Below are 25,187 nucleotides of genomic sequence, written 5' to 3'. Positions count from 1 at the left end.
CTAGTGCTTCCAAACAAACCTGTTGGACTATAACCTGGTGTTGTGTGATTTTTAACAATATGGAACAGTATGATTCATCAGCTTGAGAGGAGATAGGGGATCCGAGGTAATCGGTAATCAGCAGGCAGTTTCCTTGCTGATATTTGACCTGATGCCGTAAGATTTCATCAGGTCTGCAGTCAATTTTGAGGATTCTCAGGACAAGTTCCCCTCCACTTGCATATCACAGAACCACCACCTCTGCTGCATCTGTCAAGCTGAGGGGAGGGGATATACCCAGGACGGTGATGGTGGTTTGTGATATTTTGTACGAGGTACAATTCCATGAATGTGATGTGTGCCATTAGCTCCTCAATAAGAAGGCCTCTCCCGGGTCAACGAAGCAGCGCGTGTCATTGTTGTTTCTGATGCCAGGTGATCTGTCTGGTTTCATTTTCTTTGAGATTTTCTGGCGATTGAAACAACTGAAGGGATGGTTCGGACATTTCAGAAGACAGTGCAAACTGAACCACACAGTAGTGAGTCTGGAATCACACTTGGAATCATACACAGTTTTCTTCCATAAAGGACATCAGTGAACCAGTTTTTAATGACAATCGATGATGGCTTTTATTGCTTAATTGCAGATTTTGACTGAATTTAAATCCCATCATTTGCCATGATGGGATTTGACTCATGTCTCCTGAATATTACCTGGGTATTAATGGCACAGCAACATTACCACTAGGAGATCAGCTCTCCTAATTATTGAACACAAAATTAAGAATAGAAAATAGGTGCAGGAGTAGGCCATTCGGCCCTTCGAACCTGCACCACCGTTCAATATGATCATAGCTGATCTCAGTATCTCATTCCCACTTTCTCTCCATACCCACTGCTCCTTTTAGCTGCAAGGGCCACGTCCAGCTCCCACTTGAATATATCTAAAGAACTGGCCCCAACAGCTTTCTGTGGGAGAGAATTTCCACAGGTTCACAACTTTGAGTGAAGAAACTCTTTTTCATCTCAATCCTGAGTAGTTTATCCCTTATTCTTGGACTGTGACCCCGGAGTGTTGCTGAACAAAGAGACCTTGGAGTGCAGGTTCATAGCTCCTTGAAAGTGGAGTCGCAGGTAGATAGGATAGTGAAGAAAGCGTTTGGTATGCTTTCTTTTATTGGTCAGAGCACTGAGTACAGGAGTTGGGAGGTCATGTTGTGGCTGTACAGGACATTGGTTAGGCCAATGTTGAATATTGTGTGCAATTCTGGTCTTCTTCCTATCGGAAAGATGTTGTGAAACTTGAAAGGATTCAGACAAGATTTACAAGGATGTTGCCAGGGTTGGAGGAATTGAGCTATAGGGAGAGGCTGAACAGGCTGGGGCTGTTTTCCCTGGAGTGTCAGAGGATGAGAGGTGACCTTATGAAGGTTTACAAAGTTATGAGAGGCATGGATACAGTAAATAGGCAAAGTCTTTTCCCTGGGGTTGGGGTGTCCAGAATTAGAGGGCATAGGTTTAGGGTAAGAAGGGAAAGATATAAAAGAGACCTAAGGGGCAACTTTTTCATGCAGATGGTGGTATGGAATGAGCTGCCAGAGGAAGTGGTGGAGACTGATACAATTGCAACATTTAAAAGGCATTTGGATGGGTATATAAATTGGAAGGGTTTGGAGGGATATGGGCTGGGTGCTGGCAGGTGGGACTAGATTGGGTTGGGATACCTGGTCGGATTGGACGGGTTGGACCGAAGGGTCTGTTTCCATGCTGTACATCTCAATGACTCTATTTGGTATATGCTTCCCACATCTAGCCTGTCCAGTCCTATTTGGATTTCTATGAAATTCCCCACTCATTCTTCGAAATTCCAGTGAGTACAAGCCCAGTCGATGTAGTTTTTCGTGTGTCAGTTATGCTGCCCCAGGAATCAGTCTGGTGAATATTCGCTGGACTCTGACAAGAGCAAGAATGTCCTTCCTCAGATAAGGAGACCAAAACTACACACAGTAATCAAGGTGTGGCCTCACCAAGGCCCTGTACAACTATAGCAGGACATGGATATACTGGATTAGTGGTGCTGGAAGAGCACAGCAGTTCAGGCAGCATCCAACGAGCAGCGAAATCGACGTTTCGGGCAAAAGCCTTTCATCAGGAATAAAGCCTGATGAAGGGCTTTTGCCCGAAACGTCGATTTCGCTGCTCGTTGGATGCTGCCTGAACTGCTGTGCTCTTCCAGCACCACTAATCCAGTATTTGGTTTTCAGCATCTGCAGTCATTGTTTTTACCTTATAGCAGGACATCCCTATTTCTACATTCAAATCCTCTTGATATGAAGGCCAGCATGCTTGAGGGTTATAGAGATCTTACTGAATGGTTAGGGTCTCCTTGGGCTGTCTAGCCTGCCACTGCTCCCACTTCATTCTTATTCCTGTTCCAAGTTTCTCTTCAGTGGTCCCCAGCTGACTTTGCATGGACTGGGGTCAAGCTACACAGTCTGTAATGTAATAACATACCTCTATAGAGAAATGGGGCTATAGCACACACTGAACTCTAACGATAAGGAGAGAGACATACACAGAGACATACACATTGACAGACCACTAGCAATCAGCATGCAGAGAAGCATGAAGTCAGAATGCAGCATCATTCCCTTTTACGCTGGTCACTCAATATCAAGAGGGAGACAATTCAGGTTGAATTGCAGCAGCAAATCCAACATGCTCAGATAGAAACGGAGACGCTGATGCAGCAGATGTCAGCTAAGATTAGCACAAAAATAGGTCAGTCACATTAAATATGTTTAGGCATGTCTGACTGAGCTACAGAGAGAAAGGATGAGAAAGCTGGACAGATCAAGTTACCCTATCTTTCTCATAAATTTTGGATCATGCTTTGAAATTACTTAAATCAAACATTTTAGGCACAATCCTTACAGATCTGGTCTCCAAGGTGGGTTAACAACAAAAGTGATAAACCAGAGAAAGGGACTTTCATAGATATCCCCATCCTCAATGATGGGGGAGCCAATTCAAATCACTCCATGTCACATATAGAATTGACTGCGGATACTAGATATAGCAAAGGCTGTGGACACACTTGGGAACTCTACAGCCTTCTGTCTCAATATCGAGTTCAACAATTTTAGGGCTGGAGGCACCTTCTTCCATATCCTTACCTTAACTCACACACACATTCACATGGTTATCGCAAAGTCTGCTACTACACACCACCCATCGTTAACCACTAATTGCCCATTAATAGCTATTCATGCTCCCAGGCTGATCGTTATCCACTCCTTTGTCTTGCCCTGTCTGTTCTTCCCTCTCTTTGGAGTCTGACCCTTCCCCCAACCCTTTATTCTATACACACACACAAAAAAACTTCTTCCTAGCTACCGTTATTTCTGAGGAAGGGTCACTGAACCAGAAACATTAACTCTGATTTCTCTCCATGGATTCTGCCAGAACTGCTGAGCCTTTGCAGCAATTTCTGTTTTTGTGACTCTACCATTGAACCTAATGGGTGACTGACAGTCACTGTTAGAAATGATGCCATGTATCCGAAGGGAGAAGGTACCTTTGACCCTGGTGAGTCCTAGGAGACAATGACTATTTTCCAACATGGATGGTGAACCTAAACTTAAAACAGGTGCAAGAGAGATAATATTTTGTGATCAAGTAATGATTTAACTTATTCAGAAGCTATGAACTATCTGGCGACATACCAGAAAATTAGGATGTCAGCTTCACTGAAAGATTTTTAAAAAAATATTTTATTTCCTTAGCTCACCCGAGATCTTGAACAGAAAAACTGTCAACAGCAAAAGTTATCTGACAATTTATCAGAATTTGTTAACCAGAGAGAAATGTATCACTGAAACTGCAGGGGGATTTCAGACAAATTGTAAAGGGGATGATAAATCACAGATGTTTCAATTACTTTAAAGATATTCACTGTTTCGGTAAGGAAGATTATGATGATGGGATTTGCTAACAGGAACTGAACTCTGACGCAGAAAGCAACTAAAAGCTGGAGTAGAGGAAATCACCTCCCAAGAGAGGAGTCAAAACAGTCTGGATTAAAGTGAGAGATAAAGGAAGGGAATGAAAAAGGTGGAGGAAGGACAGCTGCTTCATCTCCATCCTCAAAAACACTTTACCAAGTGGCATAAGCATCTCCACAAAGACCACAAGCTTCTTCATGCATGACATTTCTGAACACATAATGGGTGAGGTTTCCAATCTAGGTCATTACAACATGCCCCACACCATCAGCTGCTGGCAGATCTACACTGACCTCCATCTGTTGCTGCTTGGAAATGCTGGCCGTACACAAGCTTGTGTTCTTCATACATTCAATATACAGAGGAATATCCAGCATTCAATTATTCAAATTTTGGATTATTCGGACAAGACTGCAAGGTCCCAATGCTTGAATAAACTGTGTTATCTGGCATTCGATTATCCAAACATTCGATTATGTGAACAAAATACTCGTCGCCCGAAATATTTAGACAATCGAGGTTCCTCTGTATACACAGGTACTGGCCATTAACAGGGGATTCATTTGTATCCCTGGAGGTAGGAATAAGCAGAAACACCACTGATTGGGTTGGAAGATGCATGTTCGTAAAGTGTATCATGGTAATTAAAGTCTGACAAAAGTGTGAAGGATGACTCCAGTTTCGTCCTCCATTACTTGACTTTCTGGATTTGAACGGTTATTCTTTAAACATTCCTGAAGGTCGACACCATCTAGAAAAAAGCAGCTCACTTGACTGGCACCACATCCACAAACATTCAGTCATTCCACCACTGACGATCAATAGCAGCAGTGTGTACTATCGACAAGATTTCTAAATCGTTAGATATAGATGCAGTGTAGGTCATTCAACCCACTGGGCCTGCCTTGTCTTCAGTGAGGTCATGGCAGATCTCAATCCTCAACTCCATTTTCCTGCCTTTTCCTCCAAAAGCTTTGATTCCCTTGATGATTAAAAGTCTTGTCAATCTCAGCCTTGAATATACTTAACGTCACAGACTTGGAAGTCTTCTGTGGTAAAGAATTCTACCAATTCACTACCCACTCAGAGAATAAATTCTCCCCATCTGTCTTAAATGAGTGATCCCTTATTTGACCTTATGGCCTCTGATACTAGAGCCAGGATTTTGCCCAGCGACAATGAAGGAGCATAGATATAGAGGATGTGCGAATTGGAGGGAGCTTGCAGCTGTTGCTGCTCCCATGCGTTTCCTGTCAGATGTCCTGAGGCAACACCTTTCAAACCCATGACTGTTTCCATCTAGATGGACAAGGGCAGCAGATACATGGGAATGCCATCACCTCCAAATTCCTGTTCACCCACTCTCCATCCTGAGTTGGAAATATATTGCTGTTCCTTCACTGATGCTAGGTCAAAATCAGAGAACTCCTTCCTAATAGCTCTGTAGGTCTATGGCATGTGGACTGCAGAGATTCAATCATGGTACAGTGGCTCAGTGATTAGCACCGCTGCCTCACAGCACCAGGGACCCAGGTTCAATTCCACCCTCAGGCGGATTCTCCCTGTGACCACATGGGTTTCGTGCCACAGTCCAAAGAGATGCAGCTTAGGTGGATTAGCCATGGGAAATAGCCCCATAGTGTCCAGGATTGTGCAGGCTAGGTGGATTAACCAGTGTAATTACAGGGATAGGGTGGGTCTAGATGGAAAGCTCTTCTGAGGGTCACTGTGGACCTGATGGGCTGAATGGGATTCTATGATTTTTCTATGAAGGAAGCTTGCTACCACCCTCTCAAGGACAACTAAGAACAAGCAATAAATGCTGGCCCAGCCAGTGACATCCATGTCCCTTGAGTAGAGAACGGGAACAAATATGGTGACTAATGTTCCAGCTCCATGCAAAACACCAGTGTGTGTTGAAACAACATTACAATAATTGTAACAGGGAGCAACTGACTCTTTTTCTCCCATTTAATACATTTCAATGAACAACCCTTCAATAATAGGTTTGGCCAAAAATGTGTTCTGCTTTTAACAGCTTATACTCATGAAATCTTGGTTCTAAAAGGACATTTGCAACTTTCAAGGATCTTGTGCTCCACAACTCAAGAATCAATTTTTTTTGTAACAATAGCTGTCCAAGGTTATTTTTTGTTAGGATTTATCTGCAAAAAAACCCTCAGGAGTCAGTCTAGGGTTAAAACAAGTCTTAAGTGTCATTTGTTGCAGAAGCAATGTGAATATTTTCTGACATCATGTATATAATGCTGACCATTCTCTTTTCGAGAAGGTATATAGACTGAAATGATGGAAGAATGGGGCATTGAAATACACCACTGAAATGAATCACTTGCGCTGAGGCTAAAAGCAGATTCCAAGAATTACAGAAAAGCTCAAGAACTGAAACAGCGACAACAACAAAAGGTTAATGAGCTGTAATGTGGATAACTAACCACGGCGTATTGGCTTGACCTGCATGGTGCATCAGGAGCTCCAAGATTAAATGTTGCAGCCTAACCTCAGCTTCTGCAAAGAAAATTAAACAACAAATGGCTAGGAATGTTTTGGAATAGTGGACACACTACATGAATTTCGATAAGATGGTTTGTTTACAATATTTAGAAGCTATGCCGAACGTCACATTGAGCTGCATCAGCATGAATTACATCAACTCCAAAAGTTTGGAAAATTTCACTGGCTAACTATAATATTCTGAATGGCCTCCAGCAAAGAGAACCAGCATCTGAATGCTGTACAACTTTCACATTGCAATGGTCATTGCAAACTTTACGACAAGGTTAGATGTCATAGAGCCATACAGCAACGAAACAGGCCCTGCGGCCCACCATGTCTGTGCCAACCAACGAACATCAAACTACACTAATCCCATTTACCTGCACGTTGTCCATAGCATTCTGTGCCCTGGCATTTTAAGTACTTATCCAGATGCTTCTTAAAAATGTTGAGAGTTCCTGCCTCCATCACCCCCTCAGGCAGCAATTTCCAAGTGCTCACAACCCACTGAGTGAAAAGATGTTTTCTCAGATCTCCTCTGAACCATTTACTCTTCAGGTTAAATTTGTGCCCTCTGGTTTTAGACACATCTGACATGGGGAAAAGATTCTCATTATCTACCCTATTTATACCTCTCCATTTTGCATACTTCAATAAGATCACCCTCCTTCACCTCCTCTGTTTCAAGGAAAACAAACCCACTCACTCCTCATAACTGAAACTTTTCATCCAAGGCAACATCCTGGTGAATCTTCTCTGCGTCCTGTCCAACGCAATCACATCCTTCCAGGTGAACTTGTGAGTTCATGTCTCTGTGGGTAACTTCAGAGCCTCCACGTATACAGTGTTCCATCCATGGTGGTCTAATCAAAGTTTTAATGAAGTTGTAACACAGTTGCAAAGTTCTGATACAGTGAAAATCATCTGTTAGAATCAGAGAAAACACAAGCTTAATAACTTGAGTGTATGATTAACCAAGAGCACAACTGCCTCACAGCAGCAGGGACCCAGGGTTCAATTCCACCCATGGGTCACTGTGTGGAGTTTGCACATTCTCCCAGTGTCTGTGTGGGTTTCTGCCAGGTGCTCCAGTTTCCTCTCACAGTCTAAAGATGTGCAGGTTAAATGGATTGGCCACAGTAAATTGTGCCGTAATGCCCAGGGATGTGCAAGGTTGGTGTATGAGCAATGGTAAATGCTGGGTTACGGGCATAGGGTTTGTGCAGACTTGACGGGCCAAACGTTCTCTACCTGCACTGTAGGAATTCTTTGATTCTATAAACTACAGCTCAAATTTCAAAGAAGTGTAGGTTCACTAACAGGGAGCCATCTACAGAGAAGTGGATTAAAATTGTGATAAATATGAAGTTAGCACTCTGCAAACACACATCAACAAGACTGAGAGAATGTCAAGAGAGAGATGCTGACAAGGAAGCATGGTCTGAAAAACGATCACTAAACAACTGCAGAAGTAATTGTCTCAAAAATGATTAGTTTGTCCCGATGTTAGCTTTGTGGCGTTGTCCAGGATGTAGGGAGAATGCTTGTGATTAGACTTCAAAGTGTCAATTATCAGACACGTCAGTCAGATGGTAAGATTTGTCTCATCCCCCGGCATGCCGATGTTTTGGTCACTTTGGTAACACCACTACAAACATGGTAATCATACGCGGAGAAAAGAACTGTTAAGATAAATGTTAAAATACACTATGCTGAAGAGGAAAGCTTGTGAGTTCACATCACTGTGGGTAATTTCAGAGTCTCCATGTGACGGAACATTAGGGCCAATGCAGCCAGGGAAATCCAGCTTTCCTTAAACAGAGTAGATGCCAAGGCCATACGATCAGTAGAACTGGTGAAGCTGAGATACTTCAATTCTTGCATCTACCTTCTACTATCTATGATTGCCAAGGCTGTTTCTACTCTCTGTCAGACTCTTGAAGAGAAAATGTACTGAAAACACTGCTGGAGCTTCAGCCAATACAGTCATACTGAAATCAAACACAAAAGAAATCAAATACGCACCCTCTTAATTGCCTTCTCCCGAGTAGTAAGAGATGGGCAATAAATGATGGTTTAGCCAGCGACTTCCACAACGCATGAGTAAACAAATATAAGTGCAGTTGAAGTTGGATCTTAACATTTTTTACACATCTAAAACAAACTCACTGTCTAGAAGGACTCTCATCAACTTTTACAGCTGCACCATAGAAAGCATTCTATCTGGATGCACCACAGCTTGGTATGGCAATTGCTCTGCCCAGCACCATAAGAAACTACAGAAAGTTGTGAACACAGCCCTGTCCATCAAACAAGCCAACCTTCCATCCATTGACTCCATCTACACTTCTCACTGCCTTGGATTGACACATGATGAAAGACTACATTGACTGGGTTTGTACTCGCTGGAATTTCGAAGAATGAGGGGAGGATCTCATAGAAACTTAAGAAGTCCGGATGGGACTGGACAGGCTAGATGCAGGAAGAATGCTCCCGATGTTGGGGAAAATCAAAGACCCCTCCCACCCACGTTACAATGTCTTCCAACCTTTTCCGTCAGGCTGGAGATACAAAAGCTTAAATACACATACCAACAAAGAACATCTTTTTCCCTGCTGTTATTAGACTTCTGAGCGGTGCGCTCAAATTTCAATTCTCCTATTAATCTTGCTTTTTACGCATCTTCTTTGCAACCGTAACATTACATATCTCACTCTGTTCAAATCACCTTATGACTCTTTGCAAGGTATGCTTTGCCAATATTGCATGCAAAACAATACTTTTCACTGTATCTAGGTACATGTAACAATAATAAATTAAATCAAATCAAGTAACTCTTACAATTAAACATCAGACACAGCTCCACTTTCCTGGATAGTGCCATTACCTGTAGCTCTGTCTTCCATACAGAATGACACAGAGTTAATGGAGTGAACCAGCAGTTATAGCATGAAACGACAAATTTTATGCCAACCACGATATTTACAATTGGGTTGCACAATTCTCTAGATTTGAAGTTCTGTCAGTTTGAGTATTGAGGGAAACAATTAAAAAGCACTGAAGGGGGAACTGCACAGTGCCATGCGATATTCTCATCGATCTGGTTTATACTTCATCTGGAGAAAATACCTACACAATAGTGATCATTTACTTCTCCCAAAAGCACACCAGCTACCAGTCAGTCATCGAAGAAATTCAGTGAACTTAACGCTGTGATAGGGAAAACTGGAACAGTCTTAAGTTGAAGGCTGCCTACATACTTTCATCTGTCTCACAAGAAATCTAAGCTACTTCTGGTATGTGCTGTGGCAGTTTATATCAGGATCCGTAAGACTGTATCAGATCAAAGCAATCATGCACTGTCTAGTTTATGTATGAGGCACAATTTACTGTAGGCCAAGAGGAAAATATCTTTGTAGATTTAGAAGCTCAATCAAATTATCTAGCAAGGAAACCAATATTCATGTGAAATAAAGCCTGTCGACAAGCTAACAAGACATGTCAGCTTTGATTTGAATCAAGTCAGACTAATGGGAAATCATTAACATGCATCTCTAATTTAGGTGTCACTTATTTTCCTTTTGTCTGAAGATAAAGACATCAATCCCTTCTTTATAGATGCCATGGCACTGCTGAACTGCCAGGTGAAATTGAAGATGCTTCCCCAGGTCGCCCTTTGGGATTGAAGCGGAGTTGCTTCTTCCATTTTGACGGGTATGAGATAGGAGGTAAGTCCATTCCATGATATCCATTGGTGACCATATATGAAAGAGACAGGTGCTGCTTGACCAGTTGGATAGATGAGTTGTTTGGAAGTTTGTGTACTTCCTCCGAAGCCTTGATTTGGCCTCTATTCATTCTTGATAGAAATTGCTCAAAGTGCTTTTATCCTTCCCAAAGAAGCTTTCTCCATTTTGGATGGTCATAATCCGGGGTCGATCATAAGACGGTGTGTTATTTAAACTCTTCAGGAATGCTTTGAGAATCAATGCTTCTGCTCTCCACCTGGGAGTCTCCAGAGTTCAGAGTACAGCAATGGCTTTTGGGGTCTGGTATCAGGCACATAAGTGACAGAGCTGGTGTTGAATGCCATGCTGCTGGCCAAGTTGGCTTGGAAGAGGATGTTGCTGCTGGATTGTCTTTCTTGGTACTGAAGCTTGCAAAGGTGCCTGCTGTAGGTCATCCAAATCTCCAAACCATACAAGGATCACACAAATTTAGATTCCAGTTCTCCAAACCTTTTCCTCAACTAACTGAAGGTTGAGTTAGCACACTGAAAGCAATGATGAATTCCGTCAACTACCTCTAATCGAGAAGAGGCTCCCATGATATGGAAAATAATCCCCATTTTCCAAAAAACTTCACTGTTGATGTCAATTCAAAGATTGGCAAGTTTTGCTCAGACAGTTGGTAGAGAGAGGACTTTAGTTTTCCAGATGTTTAGCAGAAGGCTTCGTTTCAGAGAAAGGGAAGCACACACAAGTTCGACGTTCAAAAGTGCAAGAATTCAATCAGTTTTTATGTCAATAGATGCACCATAGAAAGCATTCTATCCAGATGCATCATGGCTTGGTATGACAACTGCTCTGTCCAGGACCACAAGAAACTACACAGAGTTGTGAACACAGCCTAGTCCATCACGCAAACCAGCCTTCCATCCATTGACTCCATCTACACTTCTCGTTCCATATTCAAAGACCCCTCCCACCCTGGTTAGAATCCCTTCCAAACTCTACCGTCAGGCAGAAGATACAAAAGCTTAAAACACATGGGCCAACAGGTTCAAGAACAGCTTCCTGCCCGCTGTTATTGGACTTCTGAATGGACCTCGCACTTTGTCTCCCTTGCTCTGTTCTATTACCTTAAGCACTTTTAATGGTATGATCTGCGTACACTGCACACAAAACAAAACCTTTCACTGTACCTAGGGATATGAGAGTAATAAATCAAATCAAATCAGTTGAGTCAAGATTGGGAAGAATAAAGTCAGTCACCCTAAGCAGGTTCTTGATCCTGGAAAGTGTCTGGGTCCAAGTAGCACAGAGGCTCCATTCTCACTACAATTTCAAACTCATCTACAGCTTCAATGGCCTACATGAAGGGAAAGCACTAAAAAAAAATCCTTTCTCTAGATCTATGAAAAGTCAACCAGACAACTGTGCACGAACATTGCTGCAAAGGTAGAATTCTTGGCAAACAAGTCACTGAGAGGTGAAATGTGCACAGTACCTCCCAGCTGTCAGAATGGTTCAGAGAAAAAAAACACACATTCTTTGCATCAAGTGGCCAAGAAATGCTTCTTAAATCAATCTTGTGTAACGTTATCAACATTTCAAATAATCTTAAAAAAAGCAATAACCTCTTCACCCCAGTTAGTCAGTCAAGTTGTTGAACTGGATCTACAACTTACTTGGGAGGACACAAACATTGTTTGACACATCTTTGTTGCATCACAACACTTACATAATGGAAGGACTTCAGGAAGGAGGACCAAAGCTGTTCTGGGTTTAAAAACCAACACGCTTTTATTGTTGCTTTTGCTATTATTGAAAGTATGCTCCATAGCAAGGTCAATTCATGGAGTTGAAGCAGAAAATTCTCAGGAAATGCTCAGCAGGTCAGGCAGCGTTCACTGGGAAAGAGACAGAGTTCAGGAAGCTCAACGCTCACCAGAAGTGGAAAAGATCTGGGTGTGACACGTCTCAACAATGGGCGTTGGCAGGGCGAAGTGGAGGAAAGAGGCAGAGGACAGATCTGTGACGGGATGGAAAGTAGGAGAGGTTAAAATGACAAAAAAAAAAGATGTTAGTGCAAGACAAAAGAAGGTAGCAATGGTGCAAGGAAGAAAGGAACACAAGACTGAAAAATGACAAGGATGGCAAGAGAGGTGAGGAATGGCAAAAGCTAAGGAAACAAGGCAGATTTAAAAATCCCAAAATTAGTAGATGTTTACCTACTGATAGGGAAGGCTACAAAAGGCCCATAAATGGTGACACACCAGATAGTGCGAGCTATGAAAGAATGGGAAGCAACCTCCAAGAACCATAAAAAATGGCACAAAACATTTTGAGAGATCATATTCATAGAGCGTGGGGGGGGGGGGGGGGGGGAACGAAAATCAGCCAGGAGCAATACTGGCCCTTTAAGAAGTGCGAATGTGATAAAGGAGAAGGAAAACAATGAGGAAGAGTGAACAATCAAATGGAAAAATAAACTCTTTGCACTGGCATTTATGATTGAGGAAGAGGTCAGCCTGGCAGAAGAACTAAGAAAACTCATTGAGTCAGACACCAAGATTCACCTAAAATTAATGTAATGTAGAAAATAATAGCATCAAAAAGTGACACATATCCAGATCTAGATGGTTTACATCCAAGGTTTTAAAAGAAGAGGGTGTGCAGATGACCAGATGACATTGTATAAACCAGCTACAAGTGGTACTCAGTTGACATAAAGTGGAGTGGTTGAGCAAGATTCGTAGCTGAAACAGCAGTTTCCATAGTTTGCTGTTTGAAGTTAAACTAGCAGACTTCATTGAAGTAACTGCATTAAGATAACACACAAAGGGTCTTGCAGAATGTATACAATGGCCCCTTTGGAACAGAAGCAGATGCTTGTGCAGAGACAGATAAGGCACAGCTTTGAGGAATGCTGATAGAAGCCTCGGTACCAGCCTGGTCCAAAGTCTGTTGCTCATCATGGCATAGAAGGGAAAGGTCTGACCACACATTGATCATGCATTCACATAATAATTGAATGAATAGCTAAGAAGATAGCCAGTTGAAATGGCCTGTGTATCTGTACTTAAACTGCATGTTTCATTTGTTCAGCAGAGATCTCTCTGGACGGACCAGAGGCTCTCTCCCCACTGTTGTAAAATAATAAGCTCTTTGAAGATTAATGCGAATCTATGTATCGAATGATTCACTTAGACATTCCATCCCATCAACCTAACTTATAATCTGACAAATTTCTGAATTTAGGAATTCTGTATAAAGAAATCCAGTTCCTTTATTCTGGAAAGTTATGTCACTCTGCTATTTAAGCAAGGTGAGTGAGGCAGCCAATTATTTTGAATACATGCTGTCACAAAATTACAGAAGTCTATCATTCCGGACACAGCAACAAACACAGTGAAAATATTCAGCTAATCAGAGACCCAGCATGGATTTTGAAGCAGTAGGTGATACCTGGTGTATCTAACTGAATCTTTCGAAGAGGTGACTGAATTTGTGGACATGATAATGTACTTGGATGTTATTTATACAGATTTCCAGATAATTTCCCTCAGAAGAGACTGTTCACTGAAGTTGAAACCCATGGAACTGGAGGCATTTATTGAACTAACTGGGAAACTGGATGAGTGGAAGGAAGCATCTTTCAAATGGCAACTTTTCTCTTTCATTTCACACACTGGGTGTTTGGTCTGTTCACACCATTTTGTGAAGCAATGTATTTCTTTCCAAAGTGATGGCTGACTTTGTAGTTGTTTAGCACTCCGACACTGCAAATTCACAGACACCAGTTTGAGAGGTGTGTGCGGCAGACAGCAAGGATAACAGGCAAGTCTTGTCATTTGGCAGGATATGACTAAGTGTCCTGCAAAGACCTGTGTTGGAGCTTCAATTATTTGCCATATTTTATCAACACTTTGAGGGAAAGAGTATCATTTTATCCAAGGTTTGTCTTTGAGGCAAAGACTGTATTTTGGAGGCAAAAATTATTTATTGAAATCCATTACCCAGGTATCTTTAGAGATAAGAGTGAAGTCATCCACTTGGGATCCAAGAATGAAAATTCAAAGCACCGCTGAAAAGTTGAAAAACTTTAACCAGCAGAGGTCAAGGGGGTCCATGTACTAATACAGGTTTAAAAAAATGAGAAAAGCCCAATGGAATGTTGGTTCTTCAGACAGATAATGAGAATGCAAGATGTTAGCAATTACATTACAGCTATTCAAAATCTTGGCATCACATCGGAGAACGACGACACAGAGTATGGAGGGAATGGCAACATATTTACTAAAATGATACCCAGGAAGACTTGGATGCCGTTCACTTGAATTTAGTGTGTTAAGGAGTCATTCGATCCATGTTTTCAAGAGATTCAGCAGAATTGATTGGGTAAGTGGAGATATACCTTTTCTGTTGGTTCAGAAGTCTAGGACTAGATATAATATAAAAGATTAGAACAAGGTCTTTCCAAGTGCAGGTCAGAAACCCTGCTGTAGAGGAGGGTTGGTGGGGATGGTGGGGGTTGGGGGGGGGGGGGGGAGGTGGCAGGTATGTTTGTTGCTTTTAGCAAATGGCAGATGATCCTGGATCAATTGAACATTTTCAATCTAAGGGGGAAGCACAGTGGGTTCAATTCCTGCCTCAGGAGTTTGCACATTCTCCCAGTGTCTGGATGGGTTTCCTCCAGGTGCTCTGGTTTCCTCCTAAAGTCCAAAGATGTGCAGGTGAGGTGAATTGGCCATGCTAAATTGCCCATAATGTTAGGTGTAGGGGTAAATGTAGGGAAATGGGTTGGGGTGGGTTGCTCTTCGGAGGGTCGGTGAGGACTTGTTGGACCGAAGGGTATGATTCCACACTAAGTAATCTAATCTTGATTAGATTTTACCAAAATGCATTAAGGAATATAAACAAAGGAAGGTATATAGCTTAGGTTTCAGACCAACCATCATCTTGTTGAATGGAGACAGATCAGGATCAAGAGGCTAAATTGTTCCTTCTGTTCCTTCAAATGGCCAACATCAAAAAACGCTGCAGTCCAAAGAAGAAAAATGACTTCCTGACGTCGAAGTGAGCCCAGGGGTTTGATGTCAAGAACCAAATACCTGGAAACTAAGGTTCTCTTCCAATCAGCTGCCATTGTAGAACATCTCCAGTTAATTAAGATCAACAATGCAGACCATTTCCTGCTCCTTGGGAGCTTCCTCTCAATGAGGAGACTTACACCAATAAATTTATTGCCTTCAAATTTGCCAATCAGCTTTCAGCCAACTGGAGGAAGAGAGTGTTTGCGGGCTAGGATCTCAAACCAGGGTCTTGATTTTTATTTCATTGTCACGTGTACAATACAGTGAAAAGCTTTCTTTTGTCACCATGGAACAGTGCTGTTTTGAATAATTTAAGGAGAAGGAGAAAATATATAGATATAGTGTGAAGAGAGTCAGTCAGTCCTGGGCCAGCTCATCACCTTCAATGAAACCTGTGTGCCATTCCTCTGCCACCGCTTTGCCATCATCTACACCAGCTTCAATGAACACTGAAGTCACTGATCCTTAGGAGCTATCTTTGGCACTGGGTCAATACTCCACTGTCACTGCTTTGTCAACTCCTGTGTCAGACCTATCAATGTCACAGCAGCCGATTCCAGGCCCTGTGCTTGCTCTGGAAAATTAAGAAGGCTCTCGCTCTCCTCTGCACTGGGTCCGCTTGGGATCTGGGACATGGGCCTGGCTCAAGATCCATGTCCTGGGCTCTTGTGGTCACAGATGCTGTCCAAACCCAGGATATGGTAAGAAAGCTTTAAACGAAAAAGGAGGAGAAACAAAAAACGAAAAGCAGTCCAAGTGGTCAAGCTTCAACACAGGAGTCCTACTCTGTGCCACCTTGGACTGGAAACTTCTGTGTCATGGTTTACCAAGCAGCAGATGTCCCATGCTCCTCAATATTTAGGGAGCTTGGACAACTGACTGCAGGTACCTCAAAAGTACAACCACAGGTGCTTCTGCATCATCCTCCAAATCCAGAGGTAAGAAAGACATTCCAATAGCAGTGTCCTCTCCAAGGTCAACATATCCTGCAACGGATCAACATTCCCAGTAATTCTTAGACGTTTATGGCTTGTGATCGAACAAAATGGAGTAATTTCATCCAGGAAGGCTCTGAACAGATGCTTCACCATAAATGGGTAGAGGTAAAGTCAAGGCGTCTAAGAGAGAGCACAAACTTCTCAACATCCACCGCACAGTTCGGGAGAATTCTGCACTGGATTTAATCAATCACCCCAGAACTGAAGTCACTCTTGATTTGAATGGACTGCCAAATGCAGTTGATTCATAACTAGGCATGATGAGCAAGCCACCCCGTTGCATCCCATAAATCAACTAATCCCCACGTTACCAAGACATCTGTATGAAAATGGACTTGCCAATGACACCCACATGCTATGAGTGAATTAAACAAAAGCTGCGATCTGCAAAGAATTAGTTCAGTGGCCATGAACTGAAATCGTTGAATGCTATGAGTCCTGGAAGCTGTAAAGTGCTAAATCAAATGCTGGAGCAATGCTTTGAGGTTTTGTTCAGTTTCATTACAACAGTGTGGGAGGCCAAGAACAGAGAGGTCAAAGTGGGAGTATGAAGGAGATCGGAAATTTTCAGATTTCGAGTACCGCACCAATTTTTCAATTTTAATTAGAGGGACGTCACTTTCAGCAGCGGAGATAACTAAATTCTCATTGTGAAAGATGTGAAATGAGGTCATTTTTATAGTGATACCAAAATCCTTTTCTTTTGGTTTCAGACTACTTAGCTCAGTGTTTATACCCAAGGTGTTTTCAAGCAAGCACGTGAAACAGGTGGCTAGAGAACCTGACAGGTGGGCAGGAATATGGAAGAAAACTTGTCACAATGGGAAGTTACACGATCCTGTTACACGGTTACCACTGCCACCTTGTTTGCGTGACGACAGTTAAACCAGTAATGGAGCAAAAGCTAAAGACAAAGAGAGAACTGAAAATAGTCCACCTAAGTTGCTCCAGCTATTCAAGAGGGGTTTTAATTAAAACAAAAAAAAATCAAAATTATGACTAAAACATGAATTGCACACATTTTAGGTAGGGAACATAAAAGAATTGCAGGTATACCTCAACATTAATTCAGAATAGTTTCAACACCAGCGTGGACATTTTTTTTTGCATAGCACTTTTCCAACTAGTAGAACTTCAAGTCAACGATGTCTTCTGGTATTCCCCCCCCCCCCCCCCCCCCCAACACTAGGTCTAAATGCAGTGCTACTCTCCATTTACTGAACAAGGACGACTGAAGAATTCACTAAGCCAGAGTAAATCTCCAGGTCACACTGTACAAATTCTCTTGGCTGCACCACTAGATGAAACAAACCAACAAATCCAATTCCTGGAAGAAATTATTTTCATTACAGTTGCTGCTGTTCTGGATTTGAGATTGTAATTGCCGTGTCCTGCAGAGTTGATCTGAATTGTTTGAGGATGTTCCAAATTTAGCAGCAACACTTCATGGAGTTCATTGATGTAAATTTCAAGAATGAGCTAAAAAAAAAGCGCTATGCAGTCAGACTTCAATTATTTCCATGCATAATACTTTATTCAGATTATTAAATCAAGTGAATTGTAGCACTGCAAGAAAAGACGTTTTGATGAAGCATTTTTTGTTACAGTCAAGATCATTTGCAAGAAACACAAATGTAAAGGGGAACAACGTGCTCTTATTATATAGAGAAAAAGGTGTTGATTGTTTGGCAAGTGAACTCTGATTGGTACAGGTAGTGTCTAAATACAGCAGCAATGGATGACGACTGACAGTGAACTGCCAAGTGCACTTGCCTACCAGAATTCTCTTTTCATGCAGTGTAAACATAAGTCCCTTGAAACTGGTATTCTTGAAAACTGTCCTGATCAATGCAAGATGAAAAGCATTGACAAACTGTATCCTTTTTCAGCAAAACTCAAATTCTGTACAACCAAACTAATATAGATTGTAATGCACAGAGCTAAAATGTATCCAAAAACTTGATTAACACTACAGGCAACTAATCAGAAGATACAGTACAAGTCAGAACCAATTCCCAGAGCAGTGTTTTCTACCTTGAACTATTAGCAAGGAATTATTGACATTTTTCTACTTCTTAGTGAAATGAAATGCACAAGGGTCAAAACACTAGAACAAAAGGCAATCCCACTGAATAATGGTTTATATTTATAGTTTGCAAAAGGAGATAAAACATTAGAAATCATAGAACAATCAAATATCAATACTAATAAAATCAATGCATTAAATCAACTCTTTAGTGTTGCTCTGTTATCTTCAATCCATTTCTTTCTCTATCTTCCCCTATCTTTTGGCTGCCAAAAATACAACAACATCTTACACAAGGAAGAGAATTTTATTAAAAGTCATGTACTAAGAAATCCCCACTAACAATTTGGGAGGGGAGGTAATGACCTGTCTATATATTTATTTTAAAAATCAGTTTGGGTATCAAAAAGAATTATTTAGTGCAATTTTCTTTTTATTATTAGTTCATGAGTTGTGAACATTGATCAGTAGGCCAGGATTTATTACCACCTCTAACTGCCTGGGAGAAGCTGGTGGTTGCCTTCTTGAATCACTGCAGTCCTAAAAAGTGCTGTTTGTGAGGGAGTTCCAGGATTTGGACACAGTGACAGTGGAAAGGAACGGCGATATCTTTTCAATTCAGGATGGTGCACAGCCTGGAAGTGAACTTGAAGGTTCCGGTGTTCACAGGTATCCACTGTCCTTAACCTTCTACGTGGTAAAGGTTGTGGGTTTGGAGCGTTCTGTTCAAGGAGCCTAAGTTAGCCACCATGCATTATACCGATGGTACACGGTGCCATCTCTGTGCAATATTAGTGGAAAAAAAATGCATGCTTAAGATAGCGGGCAGGTGCCAATCTTGGATGGTGTCAATCTTCCTGGGTGTCATTGGAGCTACACTCATCCAGACAGATAAAAAATTCAATGATGATTCCAAATCGTGATGGTGGCCCTGCTTTGGGGGCAGGGGAGAAAACAGGAAAGGAATTATTCGCTGCAGGATTCTTAGCCTCTGAACTTTCCTGTAGCCACAGTATTTATTAGACAGCTCAATTCAGTTTCTGGTCAATGGTAAATCCTAGGATTTTGACAATGGGCAATTCAGTGGTTTTAATGCCATCAAGAGAAGTTAGATTTCCTCATGGTTGAGATGGTCATTCTCTGGCACTTAGGGGAAATGAACATCATTTGCAATTTATTAGCCCTAGTCTGAGTTGTCCATGACTTGCTGTATATGGACATTTACTGCTTCAGTATTTGAGCACTGACAATGGTGTGCATTCGTCAGTAAATATTCCACTTCTGACCTTACGATGGAGGGAAGGTCATTGATGTTGCAGCTAAAGATGGTTGGCCCTAGGACACTACCCTAAGGAACTCCTGCAGAGATGTCCTGGGGCCTGCGAGGATTAGCCTCTTACAATAATAAGCATCTTTCTTTGTGCAAGGTCTTCTGCACCCCTCTCAATTCCAGTTTTGTTTGGGGTCCTTGATTCACACTTGGCCAAACTTTTTCTGGAGATAAAAGGCAGTCACTCTGACATCATCTTGTGAACTCAATTCTTCTGTCCACGTTTGGACCAAGGCTGTAATGAGGTGAGAAACTGAGTGGCCCTGACAAAACCCAATGTGTGAGTGAGCATCTTACCGCTAAGCAAGTTAGCATTGTTGACAATCTTTCCATCATTCCGCTGATGTGGCTGTAAAAGAAACATTTACCTTCTGTGTGGTCATGCAATGAAAAGAAAGAGCACAGCCTCAAGAAAAACCCTACTGCTTCTCTATTTTAAATAAGGACATCTTATTCACAACCAGACTTCTGTTTCAGAAAAATCTGCCATAATTAATCTAGAAGCTAGTCCACCTTTCATACATTTTCAGAAATAACAAGTAGCTCCATTTTCATTGGCATCAGAAGTATTAATAATCTGAGTACAAAACCCACTTGAAATTTGATACTGTAATTGGGCCAAAATAATATTTTGCCACAAAAGTAACACAAAAAAATTTGACACAACCCAAGTTTTCACCCAAAGATTATTTTATTAAGTTATCTCACACAGCATACCTAGTGTTCTGTACCTGCTGTGGTAGGATTTGACTACCCGTATGTCTTCAACAGATAGCTGGATCAGTTCTTGACTGGGGTGAAGTTGAGATTATACAGAAAAGCAGATGAATGCCTGTGGAGAAGGCAGACGGTTCTGGAAAAACTTTCCCAAAGTAGCTTTGTCCCTTACTGACCCTGCGTTCTTCCTCGGTTAAAATTACAATGCTGGATGAGAAGGGTTTCAGTCATGATATTCAAGCTGTCATAGTGTGCAGGCATCTGCTCTCTTACTGCTTGTCAATTTCATATGTTGGTATTTCCTTACAAAATTACGCATGCCCAGTTCAAATTAACACTAGCGCAGCCCAGAACTGGGATCTCTGTACTTCTAAACGGAGGTGAAACATGAACAAACTGTCACTGACTGAGTTATGGAACATATAAACAAAAAGGCGTGGGTGACAGGCCAAAATCATTTCAAAAACAGATTATAAGAAACACCGGCCATTTTCTTTGCAAGTTCCATGCTGTGTTTACAGTTGACAAGCCATTGTGCAAAAAATGAACAATAATGGAGCAACACAACTTGAGGGTGAATTGAAAGTTGACCATTCACATATTCCACAGATTCTTTAGCTACCTTAAGTTGATTACAAATCTTTCAGCCTCATAAAACATCATTCACTTTTTGACATCATACAGTCACAGACAAAAGGTTCGCAGATAGCACCTTCTAAACTCATGACTACCTCAAACTAGATAGACAAGAGCAGATAGATGGGAACACCACCAGCTACAAGTTCCCCTCCAAGCTGACTTGGAAATATCACTGGGTCAAAATCCTGGAATTCCCTCCCTCAGGTCATAATGGCACTATCTGCAGCAAGTAGACTGCAATGGTTGTAGAAGGCAGCTCACTACCACCTTCTCAAGGGCAACTACAGATGGGCAATAAATGCTTGAGCCAGTGACACCCACATACCATGGGTAAATGAAAACTGAATGGAAACAATATTACTGAAAAAAATCAACAAGGTGAAAACCAATTTGAAACGATGAACCAGTTGACTATTTCTTAATGTATATTTATCTGTTCCTTTCACCATTGATTTCTGCTGGAAATATCTCATTTTGATTTTTTAAAAAGAAATCTTGTTTCTTTGGGTTTGTCATGGGTTTCATCTCAAAGGAGGCCTTGCTTTTCATCATCTACATCACTTCAATTGGTTTGTTTAGATCCTCCTTTTCGATTTATCCTTGAGGCATTTTCCAAACCTTCTGTATAATCCATCCTTGTATCTCCCTTCTGTAGGGAAGCAAAGTGCGGTGTTGGCTATTGCTGTCAATTCTAACCGGGTCATGTCGTGCAGACGCAATCTCTCCCCTTTGCAAATTGCTCTGGCCTCCAAAAGCAGCGTTCCACAGTCCTGGTCAATCATCTGCTGTTGCTTGCAAACGTTTAGATCAAGGCACCTTCCCTTTCGGCAACCGTGTGGTTAGAAGAACGATGCTGAGAAACCCCCAACAGTATCACCGGGGGGGGGGGGGGGGGGGTAGAATTTCGCAGGACTGATCCAATACAAATTGTACTGAAACAAACTGAGCGACAAACGAAACCAAACACTCGCAGGTACCAAAGGCGAGCACCGTCGAAATCCATGCAAATGCAACACTCAAAAGGCAGGTCTTACACAATAGGTGATGCAAACCGATGATTCCCCCAAAACTTCTTTGGTTTCAATTTCTTCCCAATTGGGTTTGCACCATTAAGATTGGGAGACACCGCCAGAAGAGATCGCCCCATTGAGCTTGGCAACAACTATCTGTGATGACAGCGGCACCAGTTTAAAGATGCCACTTTGGAACAAAAGGTCCTCAACCTCCAACCAACAGCCCCATGCAGAGATTCCCAATTCTCCACCCGGATACCATAACAGTTTGGTTTTTTTTAAACTGGGGAGGGGGGAGAAGGCACGGTTTGATGTTCCTGTCCGTGTGGTGGTGGGTAGGGAGTTATTTTAACCCTCCCACCCTCTCGCCCACAAACTTCCCACCGCCGCCCCGTCAATGTGAGAACGCTCGCCCGCTCTATTTCCACCGCGTTTCTCAATAGAGGCGGTCACACCGCCCCAGTCCCTTCCGTTTCATCTCACTCACTCACACATACAGACAGACACCCAAAAAAAGAAAATGCACTAACTTGTGTTGTGCATGGGAGAATAACTCACCCACCTTCTAAAAATGTACATCACCCAACACTGACAACACTGCCATGGGGAGGGTGAAATATGACTTGTCCTGGTAGAACTAACAGGCAGCCCTGAAAATACTACACAGGACCTCGGGATCTCACTATATTAAAATGCAATAGTAAAGGCAAGTAGGATTATTAATGATCAAACTGAGGTACAGACGTCCAGGGACCCCTGTAACAAACACGTCTTACGGGTTGCTAAATGTGACCAAGTAATTGAGGGGGGGGGGGGGGAAATAATGTGTGCATCAGAAAAGTGCACCCTGGTACCCCATACCTTGCGGTACGTTGTTTCAACACAAGTCTTCCAGGCTGACTAACGCGGGGGGGGGGGGGGTAGGTGTAAATACATCTGACAGCAGCTTTATGTAAGAAAAAAAAAAGAGAGAAAGCAGTGCAGAATAAAGAATGATAGAGATTTGAAACTCCCATCCACTCGGAGCTTCCTGCACGTTGATGCGAACGGAAAAGTCACTGGGCGTCCTGTCAATAAATGAGTGCGTGCACACTTCAGATCTGCTGCTGCACTCGATCCCTCTCCTAGCTCACCAACCTGGACTTCTCCTATCTCCCTACCCTTCCTCTCCCCTCCAGGCTCTTGCTCACTGTTAGGGCTGCACCTATCTGCCCCCAGACCCCCCTTCAATGCAACCGCTAACTCACTCAGCTCTTCCTCCCTCCTCCTCCCCTCCCAAGGCCTATCATCAAGCAATGCATTTAAGCATTAAAGAGAAAGCAGAACGACAGCGCTGCCATCCCGCAGCTTTTCAATTCTGTTTCGCCCTGTGTGCAAGAGAGGGCGAGAGAGAGAGAGAGAGAGAGGAGGGAGGAAAGAAGGGGGGGGGGGGGGGGGGGGAAAGCCAGCCTCGGAAGAGCTGCGGCTACTTTCAAACGCTTCCCCCTCGTGTTGTATCTAGTTGGGAGCCGGGGTCGAGGCGGGTGGGAGGGGGGAGGTGATCAGCGAATATACAGGGAAAAAAATGAAGAACAGTACCTCGTAGAGATCTCCTGAAGCCATCCCGCTTTGAGACCTGGTCGCTGCTTGCTGACTGCTGCTGTTTGTGGTGGTTGTTGCTGCCACTGCTGTTGTTTTAGCGGCCGGGTACTGAGTGCTCCTTTGCAGGCTGCTATATACACACATACACATACACACATTCACATACAGACACACACACACACATATATACAGGGGGGCTGAGTTAATGCGCAGAATCCGCCGCTAGCGTCTCTCTCTCTCTCTCTCTCTCTCTAGCTACAGTGTAACAGGAGGAAGTAACAAAACGCCCCATCCAATCCCGCGGCGCCTAACAAACTAACACGGCCGTCCCCACGTGCGGAAAGGAACAGGACAAGTAGCGAGAGCAGAGAGACATTAGCACATCTCTGGGAATGACTTACCTGGCCAAGGTCTCCTCCTCAACACCTGAGAACAGGAGGGGAAAAAAAACCCCATCTTCTTCCTTTCCAAAAACAAGCCATTCTCACCGCCAGTTTTCACAGAGGGCAAAAATTTTTCCAAATTTGCTAAAATTGACACATGTGCTTGCAAGTCACATGCACTACGGTATGCAACTCGCTGCTTTTTGCCATCAAAAATATTCGCAGTTTCTTTAAAAGACTGAAATATACTTTTTGCCTGAATGTTCTTCCAATGCTTTGGAAAGCAGATAAAACATTACAAACTTTTTATTAGAATGTTTTTGCTTTTTTCAAACAGAATCACAAAAGTCCCAGGGGTGGGAGAGCAAAAATATTCAAAAATTTTAATTCAGAGCATACTTTTCACTCATAATTTTTAAAGTTATACTCCTAATGGTTCCAGCAATTTGCCACAATGTCATAGAGAAAATGCTTAAAAATTTTAATTTCAGCAATGTATTTGAATGTGAAAATGCATTCCAAATAATTGTCCCTTTCTGTAATGAATGCACAATCCAACAAATGTATGCATGATGGTATGGATATTTGCACCATAGTACTTGTGACTATTTTAATATTAAGTTAGCTGGGCAAAAAAAAAATGCTTATTGAAATCAGAAAAGACAAACTGTGTGCAAAGTTTACCTCAGCACTTTAAAATTGAGATGTGGAATTCGAGCATTGGAATTGATATGCCTTCGGACCCAGCAAACAAAAGGTGATATTGAATAAATTTCAAATCAATGATTTCTTCTGGAAGATTAGAAGGTCTTATGTGATAAGCAACTTACACCAATAAAGCCAACTATATCACACATGACAACTGCATAATTGCTGGAAATGAAAAAGGTCAATGCGCGTCTTCAGCAATGAGAAATGTGACTATTATGTGAACCGTGATAAGTTGCCAACCAATGCAAAATAACCACAATAGCCGTCAACTGTGAAACATTGACTCTTTTTCTCTCTCCTCAGGTGTTGCTTGAACTGTCTAAGTGTCTCAGGATTTTGTGCTACCTTTTTACCAAGAGCTAATGGTGTAAACAACTCAAGCTTTCCTCCCAGGATTTCTAAAGTTCTCAGTTCTTTGAATTGAGCATGGTGCTTTGCACACCTGTGGCTTCCGAGGGATATTCAGATCCCTTG

General features: G+C 42.3%; 1 protein-coding gene across 2 annotated transcripts in view; it reads right to left on the bottom strand.

Annotated features, from left to right (window-relative positions):
* LOC140496296 (chromodomain Y-like protein 2) overlaps positions 1-23,857 on the bottom strand; it is a 150,732-nt gene extending 126,875 nt beyond the window's left edge. For both annotated transcript variants that reach the window (XM_072595870.1, XM_072595871.1), the window contains exon 1: positions 23,617-23,857. In XM_072595870.1, the coding sequence (XP_072451971.1) occupies positions 23,617-23,769 (153 nt within the window). In that variant the 5' untranslated portion in view covers positions 23,770-23,857. The remainder of the gene's footprint in view (positions 1-23,616) is intronic.
* Between the last annotated feature and the right edge of the window lie 1,330 nt (positions 23,858-25,187).

This window comes from Chiloscyllium punctatum, chromosome 26 (genome assembly GCF_047496795.1).
Source record: "Chiloscyllium punctatum isolate Juve2018m chromosome 26, sChiPun1.3, whole genome shotgun sequence".
Classification (NCBI taxonomy): domain Eukaryota; kingdom Metazoa; phylum Chordata; class Chondrichthyes; order Orectolobiformes; family Hemiscylliidae; genus Chiloscyllium; species Chiloscyllium punctatum.
Note: the sequence above shows the minus strand (reverse complement) of the source record. Positions and strands in the feature narration are given on the sequence as shown.